General features: G+C 38.1%; 1 protein-coding gene across 5 annotated transcripts in view; it reads left to right on the forward strand.

Annotated features, from left to right (window-relative positions):
• The window catches only part of CHRDL1 (chordin like 1), a 156,044-nt gene that overhangs the window by 71,487 nt on the left and 60,520 nt on the right, over positions 1-24,037 (forward strand). For 3 of the 5 annotated variants that reach the window (XM_066248875.1, XM_066248873.1, XM_066248871.1), the window contains exons 5-6: positions 21,326-21,471; positions 22,881-22,974. In XM_066248875.1, the coding sequence (XP_066104972.1) occupies positions 21,326-21,471; positions 22,881-22,974 (240 nt within the window). The remainder of the gene's footprint in view (positions 1-21,325; positions 21,472-22,880; positions 22,975-24,037) is intronic. The other 2 variants (XM_066248874.1, XM_066248872.1) reach the window with 1 other exon arrangement.

Raw genomic sequence — 24,037 nt, forward strand, 5'->3', positions numbered from 1 at the left:
TAATGGTAGCCATTCTGGCAAGTGTGAAGTGATATCACACTGTGGTTTTAGTTTGCATTTCTCTAATGATTAGTGATGTTGAACATTTTTTCATATGCCTATTGGCCATCTGTATGTCCTCTTTGGAGAAGTGTCTATTCAGATCCTTTGCCCATTTTTTTATTGGATTGTTTGTCTTCCTGATGTCGTATTTCATAAGTAATTATAAATTTTGGTTATTAACCTCTTTTCAGGTATATCAGAAAATATGTTCTCCTATAGAGTAGGCTGTCTTTTTATTTTGTTAATGGTGCCTTTTGCTGTGCAAAAGCGTAATAGCTTGATGTGGTCCATTTGTTTATTTTTTTCCTTTATTTCACTTGCCTGAGGAGATATATTGGTAAAAATATTGCTACCTGAGAAGTCTAAGAGTTTACTACTTATGTTTTCTTCTACGATTTTTATGGTTTCATGACTTACATTTAAATCTTTTGTCGTAATTTGAGTTTGTTTTTTGTAAATGGCGTAAGTTGGTAGCCTAGTTTCATTTTTGGGGGGATGTACCTGTCCAATTTTTCCAACACCATTTATTGAAGAGACTGTCTTTACTCCCTTGTATGCTCTTGCCTCCTTTGTCAAATATCAACTGACCATAAAGACATGAGTTTATTTCTGGGTTTTTTGTTCTGTTCCATTGATCTGTATGTCTGTCTGTTTTTATGCCAGTACCAAGTTGTTTTGAATACAATGGCCTTGTAGTATAACTTGATATCAGGAAGTGTTCTTCATTTTCAAGATTACAGAGGCTATTACAACAAATGAAAATGAAACACTTATTAAAACATGTCTAGCAAACAAAAGTCCTGGACTGGATGGCCTCACAGGCAAATTTTATCAAACAGTCAAAGAAGAACTAAAACCTATTCTCTTCAAACTATTCCAAAAAACTGAAAATGAGGGAAGACTTCCAAGTTCATTTCACAAAGCATGCATTATTCTAATTCCAAATCAAGTAAAGACACTACTAAGAAAGAAAACTATAGGCCAATATCCCTGATGAACATAGATGCTAAAATTCTCAACAAAATATTAGCAAACCGGATACTGGAAAACAATAAAAAGATCATACTTCATAATCAAGTAGGATTTATTCTGGTGAAGCAAGGCTGGTACAATACTCGCCAATCAATAAAGGTGATTCATAACATGAACAAAATAAAGGATAATAAATTACATGATCATATCAATAGATGCCGAAAAAGCATTTGATAAAATCCAGTACCCACTTATGATCAAAACTCTCAGCTAAATGGGAATACAAGGAACACACCTCAACATAATAAAGGTCATAAATAACAAACCAGTAACAAACATCATACTCCATGGGAAAATCTGAAAGCAATCCCCTTAAGATTAGAAACAAGACAGAGTTGGCCCCTTTCAGCACTCTTTACTCAACATAATACTGGAAGTCCAGTATTTGCTTCAAGATAAATGTTTGGAATATTTGTTCTAGATTTGTGAAGTATGCTATTGGTATTTTAATAGCCATTATATTGAATTTATAGATTGTTTGGGGTACTATAGACATTTTTCATTTTGTAACAGAGACAGAGAAAGGGAAAAATAGGCAAGAAGGGAGAGAAATGAGAAGCATCAATTCTTCATTGCAGCTCCTTAGTTGCTCATTGATTGCTTTTCTCATATGTGCCTATACTGGGGGAGGGTGCTACAACAGAGTCAGTGACCTCTTGCTCAAGCCAGCAACCTTGGGATCAAACCAGTGACCATGAGATTATGTCTATGATCCCATGCTCAAGCCAGCAACCCTGCACTCAAGCTGGTGAGCCTGCACTCAAGCCAGCAACCTCGGGGTTTCAAACCTGGGTCTTCTGTGTCCCAGTCTGATGTTCTATCCACTGTGCCACCACCTAGTCAGGCAGTATGGACATTTTAATAATGTTAATTCATCCTTTCCATGAACATTTTATATGCTTCTACTTGTTTGTATCTTCCTCCATATCTTTTTTCAATGTCTTATAATTTTTTGAGCATAAATCTTTTACCTTCCTCAGTTAAATTTATTTCTAAGTATTTTATTTTTGCTGTTGTGACAATAGTGAATAGAGTTATTTCCTTAATTTCTCCTCTGACAGTTTATTTTTGGTGTATATAAATGCCATTGATTTCTGAATAGTAGTTTTATATCCTGCCACCTTGCCAAATTTATTTATCAAGTCTAGAAGTATTTTGGCTGAGACTTTATGGTTTACTATATACAGTATCATGTCAACAGCAAATAATGACAGTTATATTTATTTTTTCCAATTTGGATGCCTTTATTTCTTTTTATGATATGATTGCTATAGCTAGGACTTCCAGTATTATGTTGAGTAAAGAGTGCTGAAAGGGGCCAACTCTGTCTTGTTTCTAATCTTAAGGGGATTGCTTTCAGATTTTCCCATAGAGTATGATGTTTGTTACTGGTTTGTTATTTATGACCTTTATTATGTTGAGGTGTGTTCCTTGTATTCCCATTTAGCTGAGAGTTTTGATCATAAGTGGGTACTGGATTTTATCAAATGCTTTTTCGGCATCTATTGATATGATCATGTAATTTATTATCCTTTATTTTGTTCATGTTATGAATCACCTTTATTGATTGGCGAGTATTGTACCAGCCTTGCTTCACCAGAATAAATCCTACTTGATTATGAAGTATGATCTTTTTATTGTTTTCCAGTATCCGGTTTGCTAATATTTTGTTGAGAATTTTAGCATCTATGTTCATCAGGGATATTGGCCTATAGTTTTCTTTCTTAGTAGTGTCTTTACTTGATTTGGAATTAGAATAATGCATGCTTTGTGAAATGAAATTGGAAGTCTTCCCTCATTTTCAGTTTTTTGGAATAGTTTGAAGAGAATAGGTTTTAGTTCTTCTTTGACTGTTTGATAAAATTTGCCTGTGAGGCCATCCAGTCCAGGACTTTTGTTTGCTAGACATGTTTTAATAAGTGTTTCATTTTCATTTGTTGTAATTGGTTCACTCAAGTTTTCTGATTTTTACAGAGTCAGTTTTGTAAGATTATATGTTTCTAGAAATTTATCCATATCACCCAAGTTGTTCAATTTTTGATGTTATATCTTCATAGTATTTTCTTACAATCTTTTGTATTCCTGTGATATCAGTTGTTACTGCTACTCTTTCATTTCTAATTTTATTTATTTCAGTCCTCTCTCTTTTTTTCTTGGTGAGTCTGGTTAAAGGTTTGTCAATATTATTTACCTTTTCTAAGAACCAGCTCTTGGTTTCATTGATCTTTTCTACTGGCTTTTTAGACTCTATGTCATTGTTTCCTGCTCTGATCTTTATTATTTTTGTCCATTTCCTCAGGGCTTTATGTGTTGTTCTTTTTCTTTTAGGTGTAAGATTGTTTATTGGAGCTTTTCCTTGCTTCTTAAGGTCTACCTGTAATATTATGAATTTCTCTCTCAGGACTCCTTTTGCTGTATCCCATAAATTTTGGGTTGTATGTTCATTATCATTTGTTTCCAAGAAATTTTTTATTTCCTCCTTGATCTCATTGTTAACCCATTTGTTATTGAATAGCATGCTATTTAGCCTCCAAGTGTTTCAATATTTTTCAGTTTTTCTATTTTAGTTGATTTCTAGTCTTATGCCATTGTAGTCAGAGAATATGGCTGATATGATTTCAATCTTAAATTTAGTGAGACTTATTTTGTGTCCTAACATGTCTGTCCTAGAAAATGTATCATAAGCACTTGAGAAAAGAATGTATATTCTATTTCTTTGGGCTGAAATATTCTGAAGATATCCATAAAATCCAATTGATCTCGTATGTCATTTGAGGCTGTTGTTTCTTTGTTGATTTTCTGTTTGAAGGATCTATCCATTGATGTCAATGTTGTGTTAAAAATCCCCTACTATTATTCTGTTGCTGTCAATCTCACCCTCTATGTCCATCAAAATCTGCTTTATATATTTAGGTGCTCATATATTGGATGCATAAATATTTACAATGGTTATATCCTCTTGTTGGATAGTTCAATTTATCATTAGGTAGTGACCTTCTTTGTTCCTTATTGTAGTTTCTGTTTGAAAGGCTATTTTGTCAGAAATAAGTATTATTTCCCCTGCTTTTTCTTCAATTCTATTTGCATAGAAAATTTTTTTTCCATCTCTTCACTTTCATGTGTGCTGAGTGGGCCTCTTGTAGACAACATATATATGGGTCTTGTTTTCATATCTGTTCAGCTACCCTGTGTGATTTTTCTTTGTTTGTTTAGCTAGCGTGCGAGAGAAAGAGTCGGACAGACAGGGACAGACAGACAGGAAGGAAGAGAGAAGAAAAGCATCAATTCTTTGTTGCAGGACCTTAGTTGTTCACTGATTGTTTTCTCATATGTGCCTTTATTGGGGGCTCTAGCCAAGCCAGTGACCCCTGCTTGAGCCAGTGACCTTAGGCTTAAGCCAGGGACCAGGGAGTCATGTCTATGTTCTCACACTTAAGCCAGTGTCCCGTGCTCAAGTTAGATGAGCCTACACTCAAGCTGGTGACCTCAAGGTTTCAAACTTGGGTCCTCAGCGTCCCAGGCCAATGCTCTATCCACTGTGCCACCGCCTGGCCAGGCTACCCTATGTCTTTTGATTGACACATTTAATCTATTTATATTTAATGTTATTGATATGTATTTATTTGTTGTCATTTTATTCTTTAAACCTATAATCCTCTTTCACCTAATTTCTTTCTTTCTATTTTAATCTTTCCTCTTCTTATACCACACTCTTTAACATCTCTTGCAATATTGATTTGGTGGTAATGAACTCCTTAACCTTTTTTTTTTTTTGTCAGGGAAACTATTTCTTTTTCAATTTCAAACAATAGCTTTGCTGGATAGAGTTGTCTTAGTTGTACGTTCTTGTTTTGCATCATTTTGATTATTTTTTAACCAATCCCTTCTGGCCTGAGTATTTTTGTTGAGAAGTCAGATGTTAGCCTTTTGGGGGCTCCACTGTAGGTAATTAATTGCTTTTGTCTTGCAGCTTTTAGTATTTGTTCTTTGTCTCTTAAATTTAGCATTTTAATTATGATGTGTCTTGGTACGAGCCTCTTCGGGTTCATTTTTAATGGAACTCTCTGTGCTTCTTGCACTTGTGTGACTTTTTTCATCATCACATTAGGGATGTTTTCATCTATGATTTCTTCAAACAAGTTATCTATCCCTTTTTCTCTTCTCCTTCAGGAAGCCATATGATGCGGATCTTTTTCTCTTCATGTTGTCACAGAGGTTTCTTAGAGTTTCTTCGGCCTTTTTGAGCCTCTTTTCTTTTGCGGCTCTGCATCTGTGCTTGTGTTTATCTTGTCCTCTAAATCTAAATCACCAATTTGACCCTTCTCTTCAGTAATCTGTAGCTTTAAACATTCCTTCCTTCTTCCACTCTCAATAGGATACTACCCAAGATTATAACCTGTTTTCCCTCCCCTTTTTCTCACTCTCCCTAACAACTTGAGCCTAATAGGAGGTGACATCATATTCTTTAGACCTTATATAGCAAGTCCTCTAATAATGTTGTTTCATTCAATGTTGTTTTCTTATAACAGTAATGAGATTCCATAGAAACTTAACTCTGTTAGTCCATGGTAAAATTGTTTTTGTTTTATGTCATTTAGCTTAAAGTTGCAGAACATATTGATAATGTTATGTGGAGACTTACTATATGTGCCTGTGTATGAATGAGACAGAGAGTGGTTTCATTTTTTAAGGAAACAGTGAGAAGAATTTAAAAGACAACTAGAATGACAGAAAGGGCTTTATGTGCCTATTTTATCCTAGCTATAGTATCAGATAATGCAACCTAAATCTTGAGGGCAATATAGTATAGCTTCACTTCTGGACTCAGGGATGGTCCTATTTCCAGTTTGATTACTTCCTAACCTTACTTTCTTCATCTGTAAAGGGAGATGATAGCAATACATACCTCACAGGATGACCTTAGGGAGAACAGAGGTGGACAGGAACATACAGCACTTAGCACAGATCCTGCTTAGTGTAAGTGCAAATCATTCAACATAAGCTGCTAATGGTTTTTGACGTTGTCACAGTAAATACTGGAACTGTGACTCTCAAATTCTTTTTCTGCCTCTAATTTTTCTGTGTGTGCCACACTCCCAGAAGAGGTATTTCACATTATTATTCTCAGTGATTCTCACTCAGGGATGGACTGATGTATGTAGCTTGAAACTCCTCTCATCAGAGACCATGGTTGACTAAGAATGAAGAGGTCCCCCTTTGAGAATAACTGGTCTAAAGCAATGACTGAACCTCCATACTGCTTTCCCAGTCTTGACAAATCCAAAAGTGACAATAAACTTCATTTACTTGTTTAATCTGACCCTTACAATCACCTTTCTTCCTAATAACTTTACAGTGAGAAGAAGGGGGCCATCATATGAGGCTCTGGCTGCCGAAAGACAATCCCAACTTCAGACGGGAAATTGGAATTAATATTTCATATTTCTCTACTATCCATGTCTTCATTTTCTGAGGAATAGTCATCATTTCATGGAAATCAGAGTTCTTTTAAATATAGTTTCCTAACACTTCCTTTCCATTCTTTGTATTGTATACTCTTACCTATATTACTTTTTGCCCAGCAGGTACTTTGGCTTCAATTCTTAAAGGATTTGCTAGGAGAAGAAATATACTTTCTCTTTTCCTCTAGTAGTACCATGACATGGCAATTCCAAGAGCTGCCTCCTTTGGTCTCCAGAAAAAGGTAGACTGCCGTTTCTTAAGAGTGCTCTGACTGCTTCAGCAGCCTGGAGTCTTCATCTGCCACCGCCTTAGCTGCAGCCTCTGCCAATGGCCTCCAGGGACCACTTTCTGAAGCCTGCTGCTAACACTTTTCCAAACACAACAAAACCTGTGTTTGGGGATAAGTTTTCTCAATTAATCCTCAAGGACTGAATACCTCTTTTATTCCTTTAGTATGTAATGTGATAGCAATAGGCTCTTTCACTAGCCTCCTGACAGGTCCTGCCTCCAACCTCATGTCTCTGCTCCAGTCATCCCAGAACAGACTGTCAGAAATGTAAATCTTGTCAAATAACTTCACTGATGAAATCACCTCACTGACTTCTCATCATTTACAGGAAACATCCAAACTCCTGGGCTTGAATTCTTTGTACCCCAGTGCCTGATAGCATTAGGCTGTGGCTACAAGTGCCAAACAGTGTGATTCAAGTTAATAGCACTGTACAGTATTTCACAAGGCCATATTCTCTTGGTTCACAGGTCTCCCTAATGAATAAAAGAAAGAAAAGATGCTACATAGCTTCCTAGGAGAAATGAGTTAGGTCTCAGCTGAAGGATGAATGACTGAGAGTATGAGTGGAGTCCTGAATTGAATAGTTAACAGTATCCATGAGGTGGCAAACATCCAGATCCTCAAAATATCTAATTATTAGATGTGGTACCAGACACCACTTCCCAATACTGCAGTAATATCTGACTAGGCTTTTCATAGCTGTTACATAGATGGAAAACAAAGTTTGATGTTTCAGTAAAGCCAGACAGAAAAAATACTGGTTGTTGTTAAACAGGTTTCTTTACCATGGTTTTCTGAGATTATTTTTACACGCTGAAAGGGATATTGTGAACATAGAATATGGGCCTTTTCCCAATTTTATTTGAAGCACAGAATTTTGTTTGCACAGAGCATCTTGTGGACAAGGAATTCTCTGCAGAGCGGACTTGGGAAATGCTGGTGTAGGCAATATGAAGGAATGCTTGACTGCACTCCCTACTGTCTCAGCCAGATAGATGCCTTGCATTGTTTCTGTAAATGCTGCTTTAGGGTAGTGACTAATTTGTCCATTTCAAAGGGTCATTGATCTTCAAAAACCATAAAGAAAGAAAAAGAAAAGCGTAGTTTCCAAAGGATTAGAACTAACCAAGTAATAGTAAAACTCATTCTTAATTTATTTAGGGAGAAGAAGAGAGTGAGTGACACATATTACTACAAAACCTATAATTAACAATTAGATATCATACAGAATAGTTGATTAAGTATTTTCATTTCAATTTCAAGTCCATTTATTACACTGTTGATTAATTTGAAATTTAAAAAGCTCATAGTATAATAGAGAAGTAAGACAAACCTATCAGATACACTGCAGGAGGCGTTCTTTTGTTGAACTACATAATCCAAATTCAGATGAAGACTCCAATTCAGGAATTGGCCCCTGAAAACACAGGCATTCATGTTTTATCTTCTTCCCCAGTTGTTGGACTGGATTTTAGTGGACTTCTCTAACCCTCATATTTTGTGGCTCTAGGTAAAATAAAGAGACCTAGGTCTGAATCCTTGTTTTGGAACTGAATAATGGTGTCCCTTTGGCAGCTCTGGGCCACATTTCTATCTGTCACATGAGGAGGACATGTCCAGTTCCCTCTTGAAGATATATATGGGAAGCACTATAAGGTTTATGTAATGAGACTGGGATGGTATTTGAGTTCAGTAATGGAGTTGATAATACACCTTTTCAATAAAGTGGAAGAAGATATTGTGATGGGACAGAACTTGGAGGTTCCCTCTGCAGGCTGGATTATGGGCAGTGTTCACAAGTAGATGCTCTCAGAACACAGAAAGCTGAAACTGAGCAGGCATTATCTTAAAGCCCTAGAAACTAGACTGAGCTACATGTGGAGTTCCAAGCCTGCTGAGGTGAGACTCACTGGCTTCTCATTTTGTACTGACATAGTAGGAGTACTTATTTGGGGTCATGAAATATTTTGAGAACATGATAATACCCATAACCTTTCTACCCAGAAGAATGTATGTGCATTCATAAACTCAAAATTTTGTAACTCACTTCAGAATCCCTTTGGAGGGTCATACTTATTTCTCTCCAGCTCTCTGAGACTTTAATGAAGAACCACTTTGCCCATAGCTAGAGACATTTACATCTTAACAGAATTAACAATAGGCTTTCAACATTTGAGCATGTATCCCTATTTGAATGTTTGTTCCTCCTTTCCAGTGATAGAGTCAGGAGGAGATAGAGAAGTCAAGACATAAGGTATCTTCCTTGCAATCAGTACACCTATTATCATGTGCTGGACTACAGGGTACAGACAGACAACCGTTAGAATTGTTGCAAGAAATCAGAGTGCATTTTACAGATGGTGAGGGCTGGGTAGGATATAAGTAAACAAAGTGTAGCCGATGAGGGTGGTTGGTTCTAGCATGAGTCAAGGCAGAATTGGCAAGAAGCACAATAGAGGCAGGGACTGGCTGGTCTGAAGTAAAGCATACATTAGTCAAGGGCATTTCTCTTTGAGATGAGATTTATTATCATGTCAAACCCATGCCAGGCCATACTATGATTTTGGTCCATACCTAGAGCTTCAGCCCTTGGATGCTTGCCTACAGACAAATGATTGACACTGCAAGGCTAGAATTAGTACATGGAAAGCAACAAACCACAAGCTGATGAGCCTTTTTGGAGTTGGTATAACCTTTATAGGATGTAGTAAATTCTGGACAATGGACTGCTGGAGCAGATGCAATTATAAATCCATTTTTTTTCCCCTGGCTGGATGGCTTGCTTGGTTAGGGCAGTGGTCCCCAACCTTTTTTGGGCTACGGACTGGTTAAATGTCAGAAAATATTTTCACGGACCGGCCTTCAGGGTGGGACAGATAAATGTATCACGTGACCGAGACAAGCATCAAGAATGAGTCTTAGACGGATGTAACAGAGGGAATCTGGTCATTTTTTAAAAATAAAACATCGTTCAGACTTAAATATAAATAAAACGGAAATAATGTAAGTTATTTATTCTTTCTCTGAGGACCGGTACCATATGGCCCATGGACCAGTACCAGTCCGTGTCCCAGGGGATGGGGACCACTGGGTTAGGATATCGTCCTGAAGTGTAGAGGTTGCCAGTTTAATCCTTGGTCAGGGCCTACACAAGAACAGATTGATGTTCTTCTCTCTCTCTCTCTTTCTCTCTCTCTCTCTCTTTCACACAACAATAAATTAAAATAAAAAATAAAAAGTAAATCTCTTTTTGTCTTCAGATGGAATACATTTGGTAAGCTGGAAATAACCATAATAGTTGGTTGTGTTGCATGTAGCGCCTTTCTCCTTGAGCCTTTTCAAAAAGTATAATCTCATTTGTTCTTACTATGTCCCTATGAGGTAGAAGCAGGTAAAATGATTACCCCCCAACAATCACACACATACAAATGCAGACACTTCTTCTGAAACTGAGGCCCAGAGATGCAAAATGACAGCAATCTCATTACACAGCAAGTCAATGGCATTACCTAACCAAAAACACATATGCTCCTTTTCCCCCTAGATCATGTGCCCAGTCAGTCAGCACCTCTTGCTTCATAGAGATATGGTCTTCCCTTACACACACCCTCTCCTTAAGCCATCTTTCCCAGCAGTTGTCTGACAAGATGGCATATTCAGGCAGAGTCAGCTACTAACTAACAGCAGCTGAAACATTAACAGAAGCGGGGCGAAAAACAGCTCATAGATGGGTTCCGGATGAAGAGGGAAAGAACTGGGATTACACCATGGTGTGAGCTTTCAGCGCCCTCTTCCACTCTCTTCTCTCCAGCTGGACCGGCACATGACTGTTTCTTCTCACTCGGCACCTTCTTGCTTGGGATGGAGTGTTGTGTCTGTCTGTAGACCTGCAGAGTGATTGACTAAATCTGCTGCAAGAATTTCCTGGCCTGGGACCCCACTGGGGGTTAGGTTGGGGGTGGGAGGAAAGAAGTAACTAGTCTTGCTGAAGTGTCGGCCCACAGAGACTCTCCTTGAAGATTCCAAGCAAGAAAATTCTTACCCCTGTTGGTCACATCCTTTAGCTCAGCTATCTGGTCAACCTACCCCATCTCCCAAGGTGGGTACCCCATGACATGGCCAGGAAGCACAGACAAATTTATGACTTGGCATTGACCCCCTTGGCCCATTTGTGGTTCTCCTGTTTTCATTTATCTTTCCCTTCTTTTCTTGCCTCCCTATTACCAGGGTACACAGCACCTTCATTCTGTTCAGGCTTGCCCCACTCTGATACTCAGCCTTTGTGTTTGCATTGTAGGATTTTTAGCAGTTCATATTTCTGGATAAGAGTGTTATTGAGATATAATTCACATAATGTTTACCTTTTTAAAGTGTATAGTTTAGTTAGTTTTAGTGTATATACAAAATATTGCAACCATCATCCCAATATTTTCATCATCCCAAAAAGAAACCCCATACCCACTAGCAGTCATTTTCCATTTTCCTCTCACCACAGCTTCTGGCATCCGTTTATCTACGTTCTGTCTCTATAGCTTTGCCTATTTTGGACATTTTATATAATTGGAATCATGCAATCTGTGACCTTTTGTGTCTGGCTTCTTTCATTTTGCACAATGTTTTCAAAGATTATCCATATAATTGAATACATTGCTTTGCTATGGATATGTATTTTGTTTATCCATTCATCTATTGATGGACACTTGGGTCAGTTCCACCTTCTGACTATTGTGAACAATGCTGGTATGAATATTCGTGTACTATATCTGTTAAGAGTTCTTGCTTGCAGTTCTTTTGAGTATATACCTAACAGTGGAATTATTGTTTTATATGGTAACTGCTTCACTTTTTGAGCAATATCCAAACTGTTTTCCAAAGCAGCTATACCATTTTAAGTTTTTACATTCCCACCAGCAGTGTATGAAGGTTTCAATTTCTCTACATTATTGCCAACATTTGTTATTATTGTCTTATTTATTACAGCCATCCTAGTGGGTATGAAGTGGTATCACTGTAATCTTTTGTCTCCTATCCCAAAAGCTTTGCACTTTGCTGAGGGAGTGTTCCAGTCTTTGGTACTCATTACTATGAACTTACTAAATCTCTGGGAAAAGCAAGCTGAATAATACTTGAACTTAGGGCCTTGTCAGGTACTCTGGCAATGCAAAGAAGAAGAGAAATTAGGGACTGAATGAACTTGCCACCATTGGAAACTGATGTAGAAGGAGCAGTCAGCTCTACCAAGCAGCTGAGAACTGATACATAAGGGATATTTTTAGTGAACATGATGGCCCAGAAATGACTCTGGTCATCATTCGGAATCTGGCAACATTTGAGAATTCTACACAGAAGTGAAGCACACTCAGTTTTGGTGTACTTTAGTAAAAATACTGTAGACTGCTTAAACAAAATTTATTTCTCACAGTTCTGGAGGCAAGGAAGTGTAAGATCAATGTGTCAGCAGATTTGGTATCTGGTGACAGCCCACTTCCTGGTTTATAAACAGCCACCTTCATGCTGTGTTCTTACATGTCGAGAGAAGAGATCATCTCCCTTTTGCTTCTTATAAAGGCACTAATTCCATTCATGATCACTCTACGATAATGACCTAATCATATCTCAAACACCTCACCTCAAAATACTATCATATTTGAAGTTAGATTTTCAACATAAATTTGGGAAGGACACAAACATTCCTATTCCTTTAGGCACCCTAAAGACAGCAGCCCCACATCTCTTTCCTTACCAGCCTGCTTTCTGCCTTCCAGGAACACTATCAAGTATAGCTAATGGTAATATAACAATAACAGCATTTATTAAGCATTAATATGCACCCAGCATTATGCCATGCAAGTTACATGTCTTACCGCCTTTGATGCTCATAACAATTTATGGGGGTAGGTACTATTATCAGTCTAATTTTATAGGTGGGGACACTGAGGCTCAGAAATGTAAAGTGATCTGCTCAGCTAGTAAGTGATAACTAATAGTGGAGTTGGAATTTGAACCTCAGTGGAATACTCTGAAATCAGACCTTTCCTCCCACTAGGACAGATCTTTGAGGCTATATTTTCAGTAATCTCCCACATGTAAGCCCTAAGTTCTGGAAAGTTTCATGTTACTTGCCCTGGTGCTCTACTGCTTCATTATGGATAAAGCAGCAAAGTTACAACTTAATTATCTAGAAAAATAACCTGTTTTCAAGCATTGTCTTCTGTTGGTAACTTAGTATGAATTAGTTAATGAAATTAATCCTAAGCTTCCCTAGCAAGACATCAATGTGATGGGCCACAGGAGAGTTAAGTTTCTGTGGCAGAGGAGTGTTTGGAGAAGATCTGAAAATCAGTTCTTTGCCTGAGGAAAACAGGTCTAACTAAGTCATAACTTTGAGAGGTTCAGGGAAGAAAGAAATGATAGTGGTCAGAGAGCCGGAAGGAAAAATCTAAATGGTAGGTATCATTGGTTTAGCTGGTATACTTATTTGAAGCAGTACCTTTGCTTTTAGTGAGCATCCCAAAGAAAAATACATCTGAACACACATGACCTCAGAGGATGAGCATTGTTCCTTTTTGGAAGGGGACTACGGACACTCACTCTTTGGGATGCAGTCGTTCTGCAAGATGTGTCACATTTTTGCTATATGCTCTGACATAGTCTGACCAAGATGCCGTCTCTAGTTGTCCCTCCTTCCACTACAGTGGCTCTGCTTGGAGGAGCACAGGTAATTTCTTACTAGCACCGTTATTTGTCTGCTTTCCTTCCATCCGGGCCAAGGCCTAAAAGCCTGCCCACACTTACACATTTTGAAACAATATGTTTTAGAAAGCAATATAACAGGCTCCACTTTCCCCAAAGGTGCTAAATAGCACCAGTAGGAGAAAACAATTTCACTGCAGTGGATTGGGATGACAGAGTCTGTCCCACTCATAGGATAGAGCTGGGCTACTATGACTAGCCTTGTAGGATGGATTTTCTATGGTTGGGAGGGACCCAAAATGGTCACCTAGTCTAGCCCTGGATTTCAAGTAGAATATTTTTTCAAACATAAACTCGTCAAATTTAATTCATGAATGAAAAATACAGTTGGGAATATTTTCTATTCTTTAATTTGAATCCTTAGTGATGCAGTTGACACTCTTTCCCACTTGACATCACTTGGCAATTAGTAATAATTTAACCTCTTCTATTCTTAACCCTTACATGCTATTTAATTATATTATCATCTGACACTTTTTTGTGCTGGCCCCTACAATGACAGCAGAATTCTCCTTGAAGTCAAAGACATTTCTTATTTACCTTTGTAGTGCTAACCTAGCATGGTATCAGCTATTGTCAAGAAATTGTTAAGGAGCTGTTAGTGAGGTATAGTAAAACACCTCCATAATTACTTTCGAATTAAGAAGGAAAAAAAGAGGGAAACAATGTCTTAACTGTCCTTTTTCTTTTTTCTTTTCTTTTTTTTTTAAGAGAGAGAGGTACAGACAGGAAGAGAGAGAGATGAGAAGCATCAACTCATAGTTGTGACACCTTAGTAGTTCATTGATAGTTATCTCATATGTGTCTTGACTGGAGGGCTTCAGCCAAGCCAGTGACCCCTTGTTCAAGCCAGTGACCTTGGGCTCAAGCCAGTGACCTTGGGCTTCAAGCCAGCAACCTTTGGGCTCAAGTGAGCAACTATAGGTTCATGTCTATGATCCCTCACTCAAGCTGGCAACCCCATGCTTAAGCTGGTGAACCCATGCTCAAACCAGCAACCTCAGGGTTTTCAACCTGGGTCCTCAGCATCCCAGGCTGATGCTTTATCCACTACACCACTGCCTCGTCAGGCTATCTTAACTGTCTTTATCCCACGTTACCTCCCATACATGTAAACACAAAGCAAATATATTTTAGTTAATTGTCCAGTTACCTATGGAAACAAGGAAAATCCTTGCATGCTTTTCAAATTTATAGCTTTCTTCTATGTGCCTTTCTTTAGAACAGCATCATTTACCATGAACTTGTGAATTTTGTTATGTGTTACATACTTTTGAGCTGTTAAAAATAAATTATCTCTAATCCTCATGGTCATTCATGTAAGATAGATTGCACACTCATTTTTATGGACGAGGAAGCCAAGGTGAAAAGAGATTAAGTAGCCTTCCCAAAGTCACAGAAGAAAGACATGCCAAAGCCAAAATTTGTACCTAATGTTTGTGGACCCCAAAGATCAAGCTCAAAATTTTTTTTTTTTTTTTGCTTACATCGTTATAAGATACAGAGCTGAAAATCACTGCATACAATCAGTACCTTACCACACAACTTCCTTTCCTAGCCCTTTTGCCATTCTCTCCTTGTGTTTCTGAGATCTAGGGTCAAGCCTTTTGGACTATACAGTTCGGTTTTGTTATGTGTATGTGTCTATGTGTTTGTCTCGTGGTAATTAAAAGGAACTTAGCCTTTTCTTTCAAGTATTTCACCCTCATCTCCACATCCTGCCTCCACCACCATCTTCAAAATGGCCTGCAGATATGCTGGGACTACAACAGTAGAATGACAGACAACCAGAACAGAAACATCAGCATAAGGCTGTCAACACAAAGAATGTCCAAACCTATAGAGAATTTTTATAAGTGTTTATCTGAGCCAAACAGATGACATTGCTGGGAAGCAAGATCTCAAATGTTCCAAAGAATGACATTTTTGCAGTTTCTTTTATATATTTGGAATTTAGAAGGGAATGTATGGGGGATTATGTGAAGGGGGGAGATAACAATGCTGGGATAGGCTTACAGGATCATTAACAAACTTATGTGCCCCCTCCTGGCCTGTGGTGATTCAGTGGTAAAGCATAGGCCTGGAATGCTAAGGTTGCTGGTTCAAACACCTAGGCTTGCCTGGTCAAGGTACATAACAACAAGCAACCAATGAACAATTAAAGTGAAGTAACTATGAGTTGATATTTCTCACCTCCCCTCCTCTCTCTGTAAAATCAAAAAATAAAATCTTTAAAAAAATATGTGCTCCTCCCCTGGCCGGTTGGCTCAGCGGTAGAGCGTCGGCCTGGCATGCGGGGGACCCGGGTTCGATTCCTGGCCAGGGCACATAGGAGAAGCGCCCATTTGCTTCTCCACCCCCCTCCTTCCTCTCTGTCTCTCTCTTTCCCTCCCGCAGCCAAGGCTCCATTGGAGCAAAGATGGCCCGGGCGCTGGGGATGGCTCCTTGGCCTCTGCCCCAGGCGCTAGAGTGGCTCTGGTCGCGGCAGAGCGACGCCCCGGAGGGGCAGAGCATCGCCCCCTGGTGGGCAGGGTGTCGCCCCTGGTGGGCATGCCGGGTGGATCCCGGTCGGGCGCATGCGGGAGTCTGTCTGACTGTCTCTCCCCGTTTCCAGCTTCAGAAAAATACAAAAAAATATATATATGTGCTCCTTCGAGAGTGATTATACCTTCCAGGGGTCTGAAAAAGACACATTTTAAAGGTGTGTTAACCTAGATACACAAGAACAGTGGACAGGGCTCACTTAAAGCACAGGTTAACCTTTCAGTAAGGAAGTTATAAGCCTGAGTGCATGACTATGCACCATGAGCTACCCAGTTAGGAATTTATAAGGGGATCATCCTGTGAGGATACTTTCCATTACTGAACTTATTCATACCCTTTCTTCATCTACAAGGCTCAGCCACTAAAAGTAAAGTAGGAAACTAACATTAGCAAGGGCAGAAGAAGTGGGGTTTGGAGTCAAGGAGATTAAGAAATGACCCCTGGGAAATCTAGACAAGTTTGTATTTATTGCACTAACACTAAGAGCTTATTTGCCATCTGCTATAAAGAAACAGCCTTTTTGACTAACCAAGAACTGCTCCACTATGAAAATAAAGATTTGAGCATAGGTAGAGTGGAGAAGAGAGTAACCAACCTGAGGATTTTTGGTTCCAAAGAGTTGGAAGAAGGGTAGTACCAGTGGGGAGAAAATGGTGTACCAAAAGAAGTAGTATAGAACCACAGACTTCTTAGTGAAATTTGTCAGTTTCTCTAAAAGGAGGAGGGGGAAGCCTGTAGCAAAATTATTTACACTAAGATGTTAGTGACAATGTTCAACCTCTCACAGAAGTTTTGGCATTTATAAAATCTGACTGCAAAAAGACAGATACCCCAAAGGAATGAACTTCTAAGGTTGATAGTTTAGACACCTGTGAGAGGTGTTGAGGATAGGAGTTTTCCAAGACCCACAAAAATCATAGTTCTGTTTACATACAATAAAAATAAGACCATCCCTCTGGGGGAGAATAAACCTTTTTCCCCAGTACAACTGTACTCAGATGCCTTAGTGCTTTTTGCCTGCTTGCCCCATGATATCCTCATTCATTTCTTAGAATGCTGAGTGGGATTTGACTGGAAACACGAAAGACGGCTGAATCTAGATGCCATATAGCTTGGTCACTTGTGTTGTAGTACTTTTCTGAGGAGCCTTGAAGCCAGCTTTGCTTTGGACTGATTTTCTGCCAGTTTTCGGCCAGGAACACAATGTGTTTCAAGAATAGTTGGTTAGAAACCCGGCGACCTTGGAAAATCTGGAATGAGGAAGGGTAGAGTACGAGGTGGCTATCCTTTATTCTGTGGTTCTTTGCATGCTGTGTTGGGCCTCTAAAAATGCAAGGGGGAAATTTGAGTTCCACATCTCATTATTAGATAGAAAAATTGAGACCCACTCAAGGAAAGTTGTTTGTGTGTAAGGATATGAAGAGTGGGTACCAAATCTTGGGTTATGACTCAGTCATCCTCCACACCACCCCAGTTTTAAAAATGTTCTTTAGTAACAATTGTATATATTTAAGGTAAACAACATGCTGATTTGCTAGACATATATATATTGAGAAGATTACTACACTCAAGCTAATTAACATTATCTCCTCACATTGTTACAATTTATTTTGTTGTAAAGGCACCTGAAATCTACTCTCTTAGCATATTTCCAGTATACAACACAGTATTATTAACTATAGTCATTATGCTGTACATTACATATCTAGACTTATTCATGCTACATAACTGCAACTTTGTACACTTTGTAAAACATCTCCTAATTATTCCTACCCCCTACCCCTGGTAACCACTGTTCTATTCTCTATTTCTATATATTGAACTTTTTTATGTAAATTACATATAAGTGAGCTCATGCAGGTTTATTTTTTTTCCTTTCCATATCTGGCTTGTTTACATTGGCAGAACATCCTTCACTTTTACTGATATTGTTGCAAATGGCAGGACCTCTTTTTTAAGGCTGAATAATATTTTTCTTTATATTATATACATACATACAAATATATATCACCATTTCTTTATCCTTTCATCTATCAACAAACAGACTCTACGATTGTTTCCATATCTTGGTTTCTGCAAATAATTAAGGAATAAAACATAAGAGCATAGATATCTTTCTAGGTACTAATTTTATTTCTTTTCTCTCCCTAGTTTTAAAATAAAGAGCACAAAGTTTGAGGTAGGAAAATTATATTTCTCAGTTGGCTCTCCTAACAAATAGCTGTGTAGCATGGGCCTAAACTTTTTTGTCAGTAACCTAATTTTTATAGTTCCCCCCACCACAGTAGTGATAGTAGAAGAATGAAATAAGAATAAATGGGAAGATGTTAAATTTATTGTGTAAGACTAGTATTAAGCATGACAATAAGTGGCTCCTTTTTTTAAATTCTGTTTTATTTTTCTCTTGTTTTTTTCCCCATTTTCTATTGAGTAAATTAATAGATTCCAGTGTCAGATTACTCTGAAGATTATTACAAGAAATACTCTCATGGTCAGGAAACCTCGCATTGCAGTTGCCTTGCCATTGGTCCCTTTGTGGAGTATACTTAAAAATTAATTCACATAATTTTGAGGCAAAATAATTTATAACATTTTCCCCCTTTGGTATTCCAAAGATCTACCAGCTCCTATAAGAATCACGGCACATATTATTAATATTTTGTAGGTCATCCTAGTTTTTCTTCACCAAAAAATACTGAGATTTGGTATAATTAGAGCCCAAGGGGCAAATGACCCTACTCTTGTCCTTTCCCCAGTGAGATTTACTCACTCCTGTCTTGTATACTAGCGGCAGCTGTCTGCTTGAGTATATTTGCTGGCAGGAGCAGGACTCACAGCCCAGATCAGAGAGTCAATTAGTATGAGTTAAACTTTTTCTAAAAGCTAAGGCTGCTTCTTTTTAAGGCAAAATTAAGGATCTTCTTTTGTGTTCTATTAATGTGTGTCATTAATAAATAGTTAAAACCCAAGGGATTAGGTACCCAGAATTGAAGCTTGATAAACTTATATAGCAAAGTATAGACTTGAGTTAGTCACCAGAATGACTGAAGCCAAAGAAAGTGTGGTATCAGTTTTCCGGGTATTTTAGGCTGAAACACTTAGAAGGACAAAGTAGCCTTCTTTTAAATTGACTGGTCCCTGGCCTGACCTGTGGTGGTGCAGTGGATAAAGCATTGACCTGCAACACTGAGATCACTGGTGTGAACACCTGGACTTGCCTGGTCAAGGCACATATGGACACTGATGCTTCCTGCTCCTCCTCTGCTTTGTACTCTCTCTCTCTTCTCCCTAAAATGAATAAAATATTTTTTAAAAATAAATAAATTAATTAAATGATATCTTTCTCATTTGATGTGATTGGCATCTTCCATGATAGTGGCTAGGAGGAAAGATTCTAGAATCAGTCAGACATCAGTTCAGATCCTGATGCTAGCACTTAGCAAGTTGTATTACCTGGGGCAAGTCAATGAACATCTTAAGCCTTAGTATCCTCATCAGCAAAATGGGATAATCCTAATGTCTACATGAGAGCATTATTAATAAGAGCCAATAAGATAATATAAGAAAAACCACCCACCATTTGTCCCTGTCATATTAATTAAGGCTCAATAAGTGTTAACTATTGAATTATTATTATTAGCCTTTATCATTTTCACCTATATCCTGAGCATAAGTCCATTCTGTATTTTAAAGTTATATTGCGGTGTAATTTACCTATAAGATGAACTAATTTTCATTATAACTTTGACTAATGGGAAAGAAAGAATTGTCTAACTCTTGAAACCTTCTACTAATGAAACACAACTCCCTTAATTCCATATTCTGAAGCAGAAACTTGCCAAACTCTGCTTGTATCTATTATTAATTTGTACATCAATGATTAGCTTAATCAGAGGCATTGTTCACTGTTGTTGGTGTGAGTGCATGTGTGTGTGTGTGTGTGTGTTTCCATTTGCATGAACCATGCACTTTAAGGAAGCCCAGTGAAAAGGCTTCTTGAGACCATTCACTTAGAGTCAACTCACCATGTGCACTGACTTTTTGCTCCATGGCAATCCTGAGCTAGACTCCATGGAGAAAGAGACATGAAAGGCAAAGTTTCAGTTCTCAAAAAGCAAAATGTGCACAGGAGTTAATAGGAAAAAAGATAGAATTTAGGGTCAGGATATCAGATTTCAATTCCCTTTTTGTTTTTCCACTCACTAACTTGGTGACTTCAGATAACTCTCTCAACCTCAGAAACTTGTTTCCTTCCAATGAAAAAACGAAGATAAGAATCTGACTTATTTGATTGACAAGGTTATGAGGCTCCATTGTAATCATTTGTCAAATCTTTTTGTAAATTGTTGGCTAGGTGACTATTTTTCACAAATACGAGGAACAGTGTTATTCGAGTGCCAGACTGTGTGCTTCAGATATCAAACACCTTGAAAGATCCAAATTGTGGGCGGGAGCTGTTAAGGAATGTTTTCTGGGGAAAAAAAGACTTGTTACTGAGTCTTCAAAATTAGATAGGAAATCAATAGGTGGAAAAGAGTGGGAGAGAGGGTGTAATCTTTGCGAAGGGATTAAAATAATCAAAGACTTCTGAGGCTGGACAAGCATTCAAGTACATTCCAAGTGATATAAAACATTGGAGGGGGTAAAGTTACCAGAGTAATTATATACAATAGATGATTCTTCTTCTGAAAGAACTCCCTCCTTCTCAGCAAGTTAATACCTTATTCTTCTAGGTCTGCCAGCTCCATCAAGGCAGGGTCCTTGCCTTCCTTATCTGATCTCTCTCTAGTGTATATCACAGAGAATGGTTGCACAATAAATGCTCAACAAATAAAGGGATGGATAACGGTCATGTCAGTTGCTATTCTTGTCTGCCTGCTTTAATGTAGGCATACCTCAGAGATAATGTGAAATTGGTTCCAGACCACCTCAATAAAACAATATCACAATAAAGCAAGTTGTAATCTTTTTACCAGTGGAGGGTCTTTCGTTTAATTTGTAAAATTCGCAGTACTTATGAGGCACAATAAAATGAAACAATAAAGTGAGGCATGTCTTTATTTTTTCATCATCAGCCACTGAATTAAGAACTATCTTTTAACTCCTTCAATGTAGTAAAGCCCTAACTACTTTGGGGATTTATTAAATTCTTTACAATGATGCCAGTACTTGGTATGGTTTTTCTCCACCCTGTCCCAGAAGAATCTTTATCCCCAGTGAACAATAAGGTGACCAGCAAGTCATGTGAGTACAACGGGACCACTTACCAACATGGTGAACTGTTCATGGCTGAAGGACTCTTTCAGAACCGGCAACCCAATCAGTGTACCCAGTGCAGCTGTTCGGTAAGATCTTTCATCTTATTGTCCCTGATAGGCCCTACCCAAATGTGAGAGCTTCCTCTGTACTTAAACCTTTATTTTGAGCCTACACTGTAGGGTGTTTGAATGGAAGATGAAGTGCATTTAAATCAGAAGCATCCCTGTCAATGCATACTCCCTGAATTCATCAACCCTATAATTTTTGAAGAGGTTACACCTAGTCATATCCTGGCCTTAAAGTTTGACTACTTAAATGAACAGAGATGAGCTAGTGGTCTTGACATGCACTTCCTTTAGCAATACTTACACCACTAAAGCCTTCATCTGAAGGATTCAATTATTTGAAGCTAAGGGTGAAAAAACCACTGGCACCATTTAGGACCACTCAGAAAAATTCACTAGAAAATGGGATGTCTCTTGGTTTCATATCTCAAGTATTCTGTTAACTAGTTCATCCCTGGTGCCCTACAATGAGAACTCTCTTGACAAAACATGATTTATCTTATAACATTAATTTTCAAAAGAATATGTATACTTTAGCAATAAAGTACAGTGATTATATCTTCTTCTAATTTTGCATTCTAGCAAATGAAATAGTTAGAACTAGAAACTGGAGCACAATGGGTATTTAAACTGCAATGTGAGGGAATGAAGTTAGATATAGAAACAACTATTTTTCCTCTAAGGGGTAGTTAATGCTGGATTGCCAAGGGAAGTTATAGAATCTCTTCCCATGGGGATTTTAAGTAATATTGTGTCTCAGTAGCTTGGGGTAATTTGGTTGTGGCTTTGCCTTCCTGACCTTTCCGAAACCCTTCTAGCCCCAGAATTATATGCTTCTAAGAACTAAGAGCAAGGCTTAAGGAGTAATGTTTGGAACGTAGAACTTTGAGGAATGGAGATTATGCAAATACAGTCATAACAGCAAGTACATTTAATCCTCTCCTTTGCTTCTTGCTGGACTGAACTGTCAATTTAGATCATTTGTATAACTTTATATTACCTCAGAGAGCTTGTCTCCTGGGATTGGAAGGGATAGTTTAATGAGAGTTACAGAAGATAGCTATCATGCAATCCACATTCCATGAAATCCCCAATATCCAGTTGAAGTATAATGGTGATCAAGAGATACAATGAACAGAGGGGAGAGGAATAAGACTGTATTGGTGGTTTGGAGGTCCACAACAGCCCTCACACTGAAGACTTTTTGCCATTTTAAAGCAAGATGAACAACAAGGACTGCCAACTCTTCTGTGGCTTAGTCTCTGGTGTGATGAAATAGTAAACAGAAAAAGAATGTTTAGTAAAATTTAAGAAGTACCTAGAATCAACTGTGGGAGCACAGTGGGGAAGAACATGCCATGTTTTGAGCCTGTTCTCATCCCAGTTACCTAGCTAAGTCTTCTGACCTTAATTCTGTTTCTTCTTGGCAGGAGGGAAATGTGTACTGTGGTCTCAAGACTTGCCCCAAGTTAAGCTGTGCATTCCCTGTCTCTGTTCCAGATTCCTGCTGCCGGGTATGCAGAGGTAGGTATTCCATATCTCAGGACCCATAGTGCTGCCAATCTGAGTAGCAATACTAAGAAGAGAGGAAAACATCTGCCTAGTATCCTAGGGAAAGTGAATTTTCTGTTTTAGCCTTAGTTTCTAGGGATGCTTTCATACACAAAAGGCACAAAAACATAAAAGCACTAATTGTAAGGGCCACTACTTGACTTGAAAGAAACTCTGCAGGAGAATAGGAGTGTGGCAAGACAAGTGGGGCGGGAGTCATCTACTGTGAAAGTTAGTGTCTTTATCTGTCTTTCCCTAATCCTCTCTAGTTTGTCCCCCATGGTGATGTATTGTAACACACAGGATATTTTCACACACAGCCTTTAAAGACAGAATGGGTCTTGCAAAGCATTGATGTGACCATTCTGAAGACTGTGCAGGGAAATTTTATGTCATTCTTAGAAATTCCATCATAAGATGGTGATAAACTCAATAAAAGCAAAATGTAAGGCATCATTTTCTCAAATTATATCTAAAATAGAATAATCTTTTCTCAAGCCAGTTTTTTTTTCTTCTTTGGGTTCCATTTATTTGATATTAAATGCCACCACTGTTTTTTTTCTAGTTTCCTAAGATCAAACATAACCACCTTCTCCTTTATTACATGTTTTCAAATTACCTAATCTCTCAGCAGTCTTCTGTATTCCTCCCTTCTCCTGTTTTTCCTATGGCAATATTCTAATTTTGTCTTTTTTCTTTCCATCAATCAACATATTTATTGAGCATCTACTATATGCTCAACATTGTGTTAGAAGCTGGATACATATTGGTGAATATAGTAGACTTATAGGGCACCTGCCAGACTGTATAGCACCTTTATGTGAATTACAAAAGTGATCCCTTACTTAAGACACCTTGCTGCTATTGGCCAAAAAATGCTTGTGAATACACCCCCATAGTTGTGGCATCCTTGTGGAGTACACAACCTATATAACTCTATCTGGAATATATAGCAGGAAAGTTATGTTCTTTTTTTTTTTTTGTAATGATTTTTTTTAAAACACTTTTTCTTTTTTTCTTTTTTTTTTTAGATTTT

This window comes from Saccopteryx bilineata, chromosome X (assembly GCF_036850765.1).
Source record: "Saccopteryx bilineata isolate mSacBil1 chromosome X, mSacBil1_pri_phased_curated, whole genome shotgun sequence".
In the NCBI taxonomy this organism is placed as follows: domain Eukaryota; kingdom Metazoa; phylum Chordata; class Mammalia; order Chiroptera; family Emballonuridae; genus Saccopteryx; species Saccopteryx bilineata.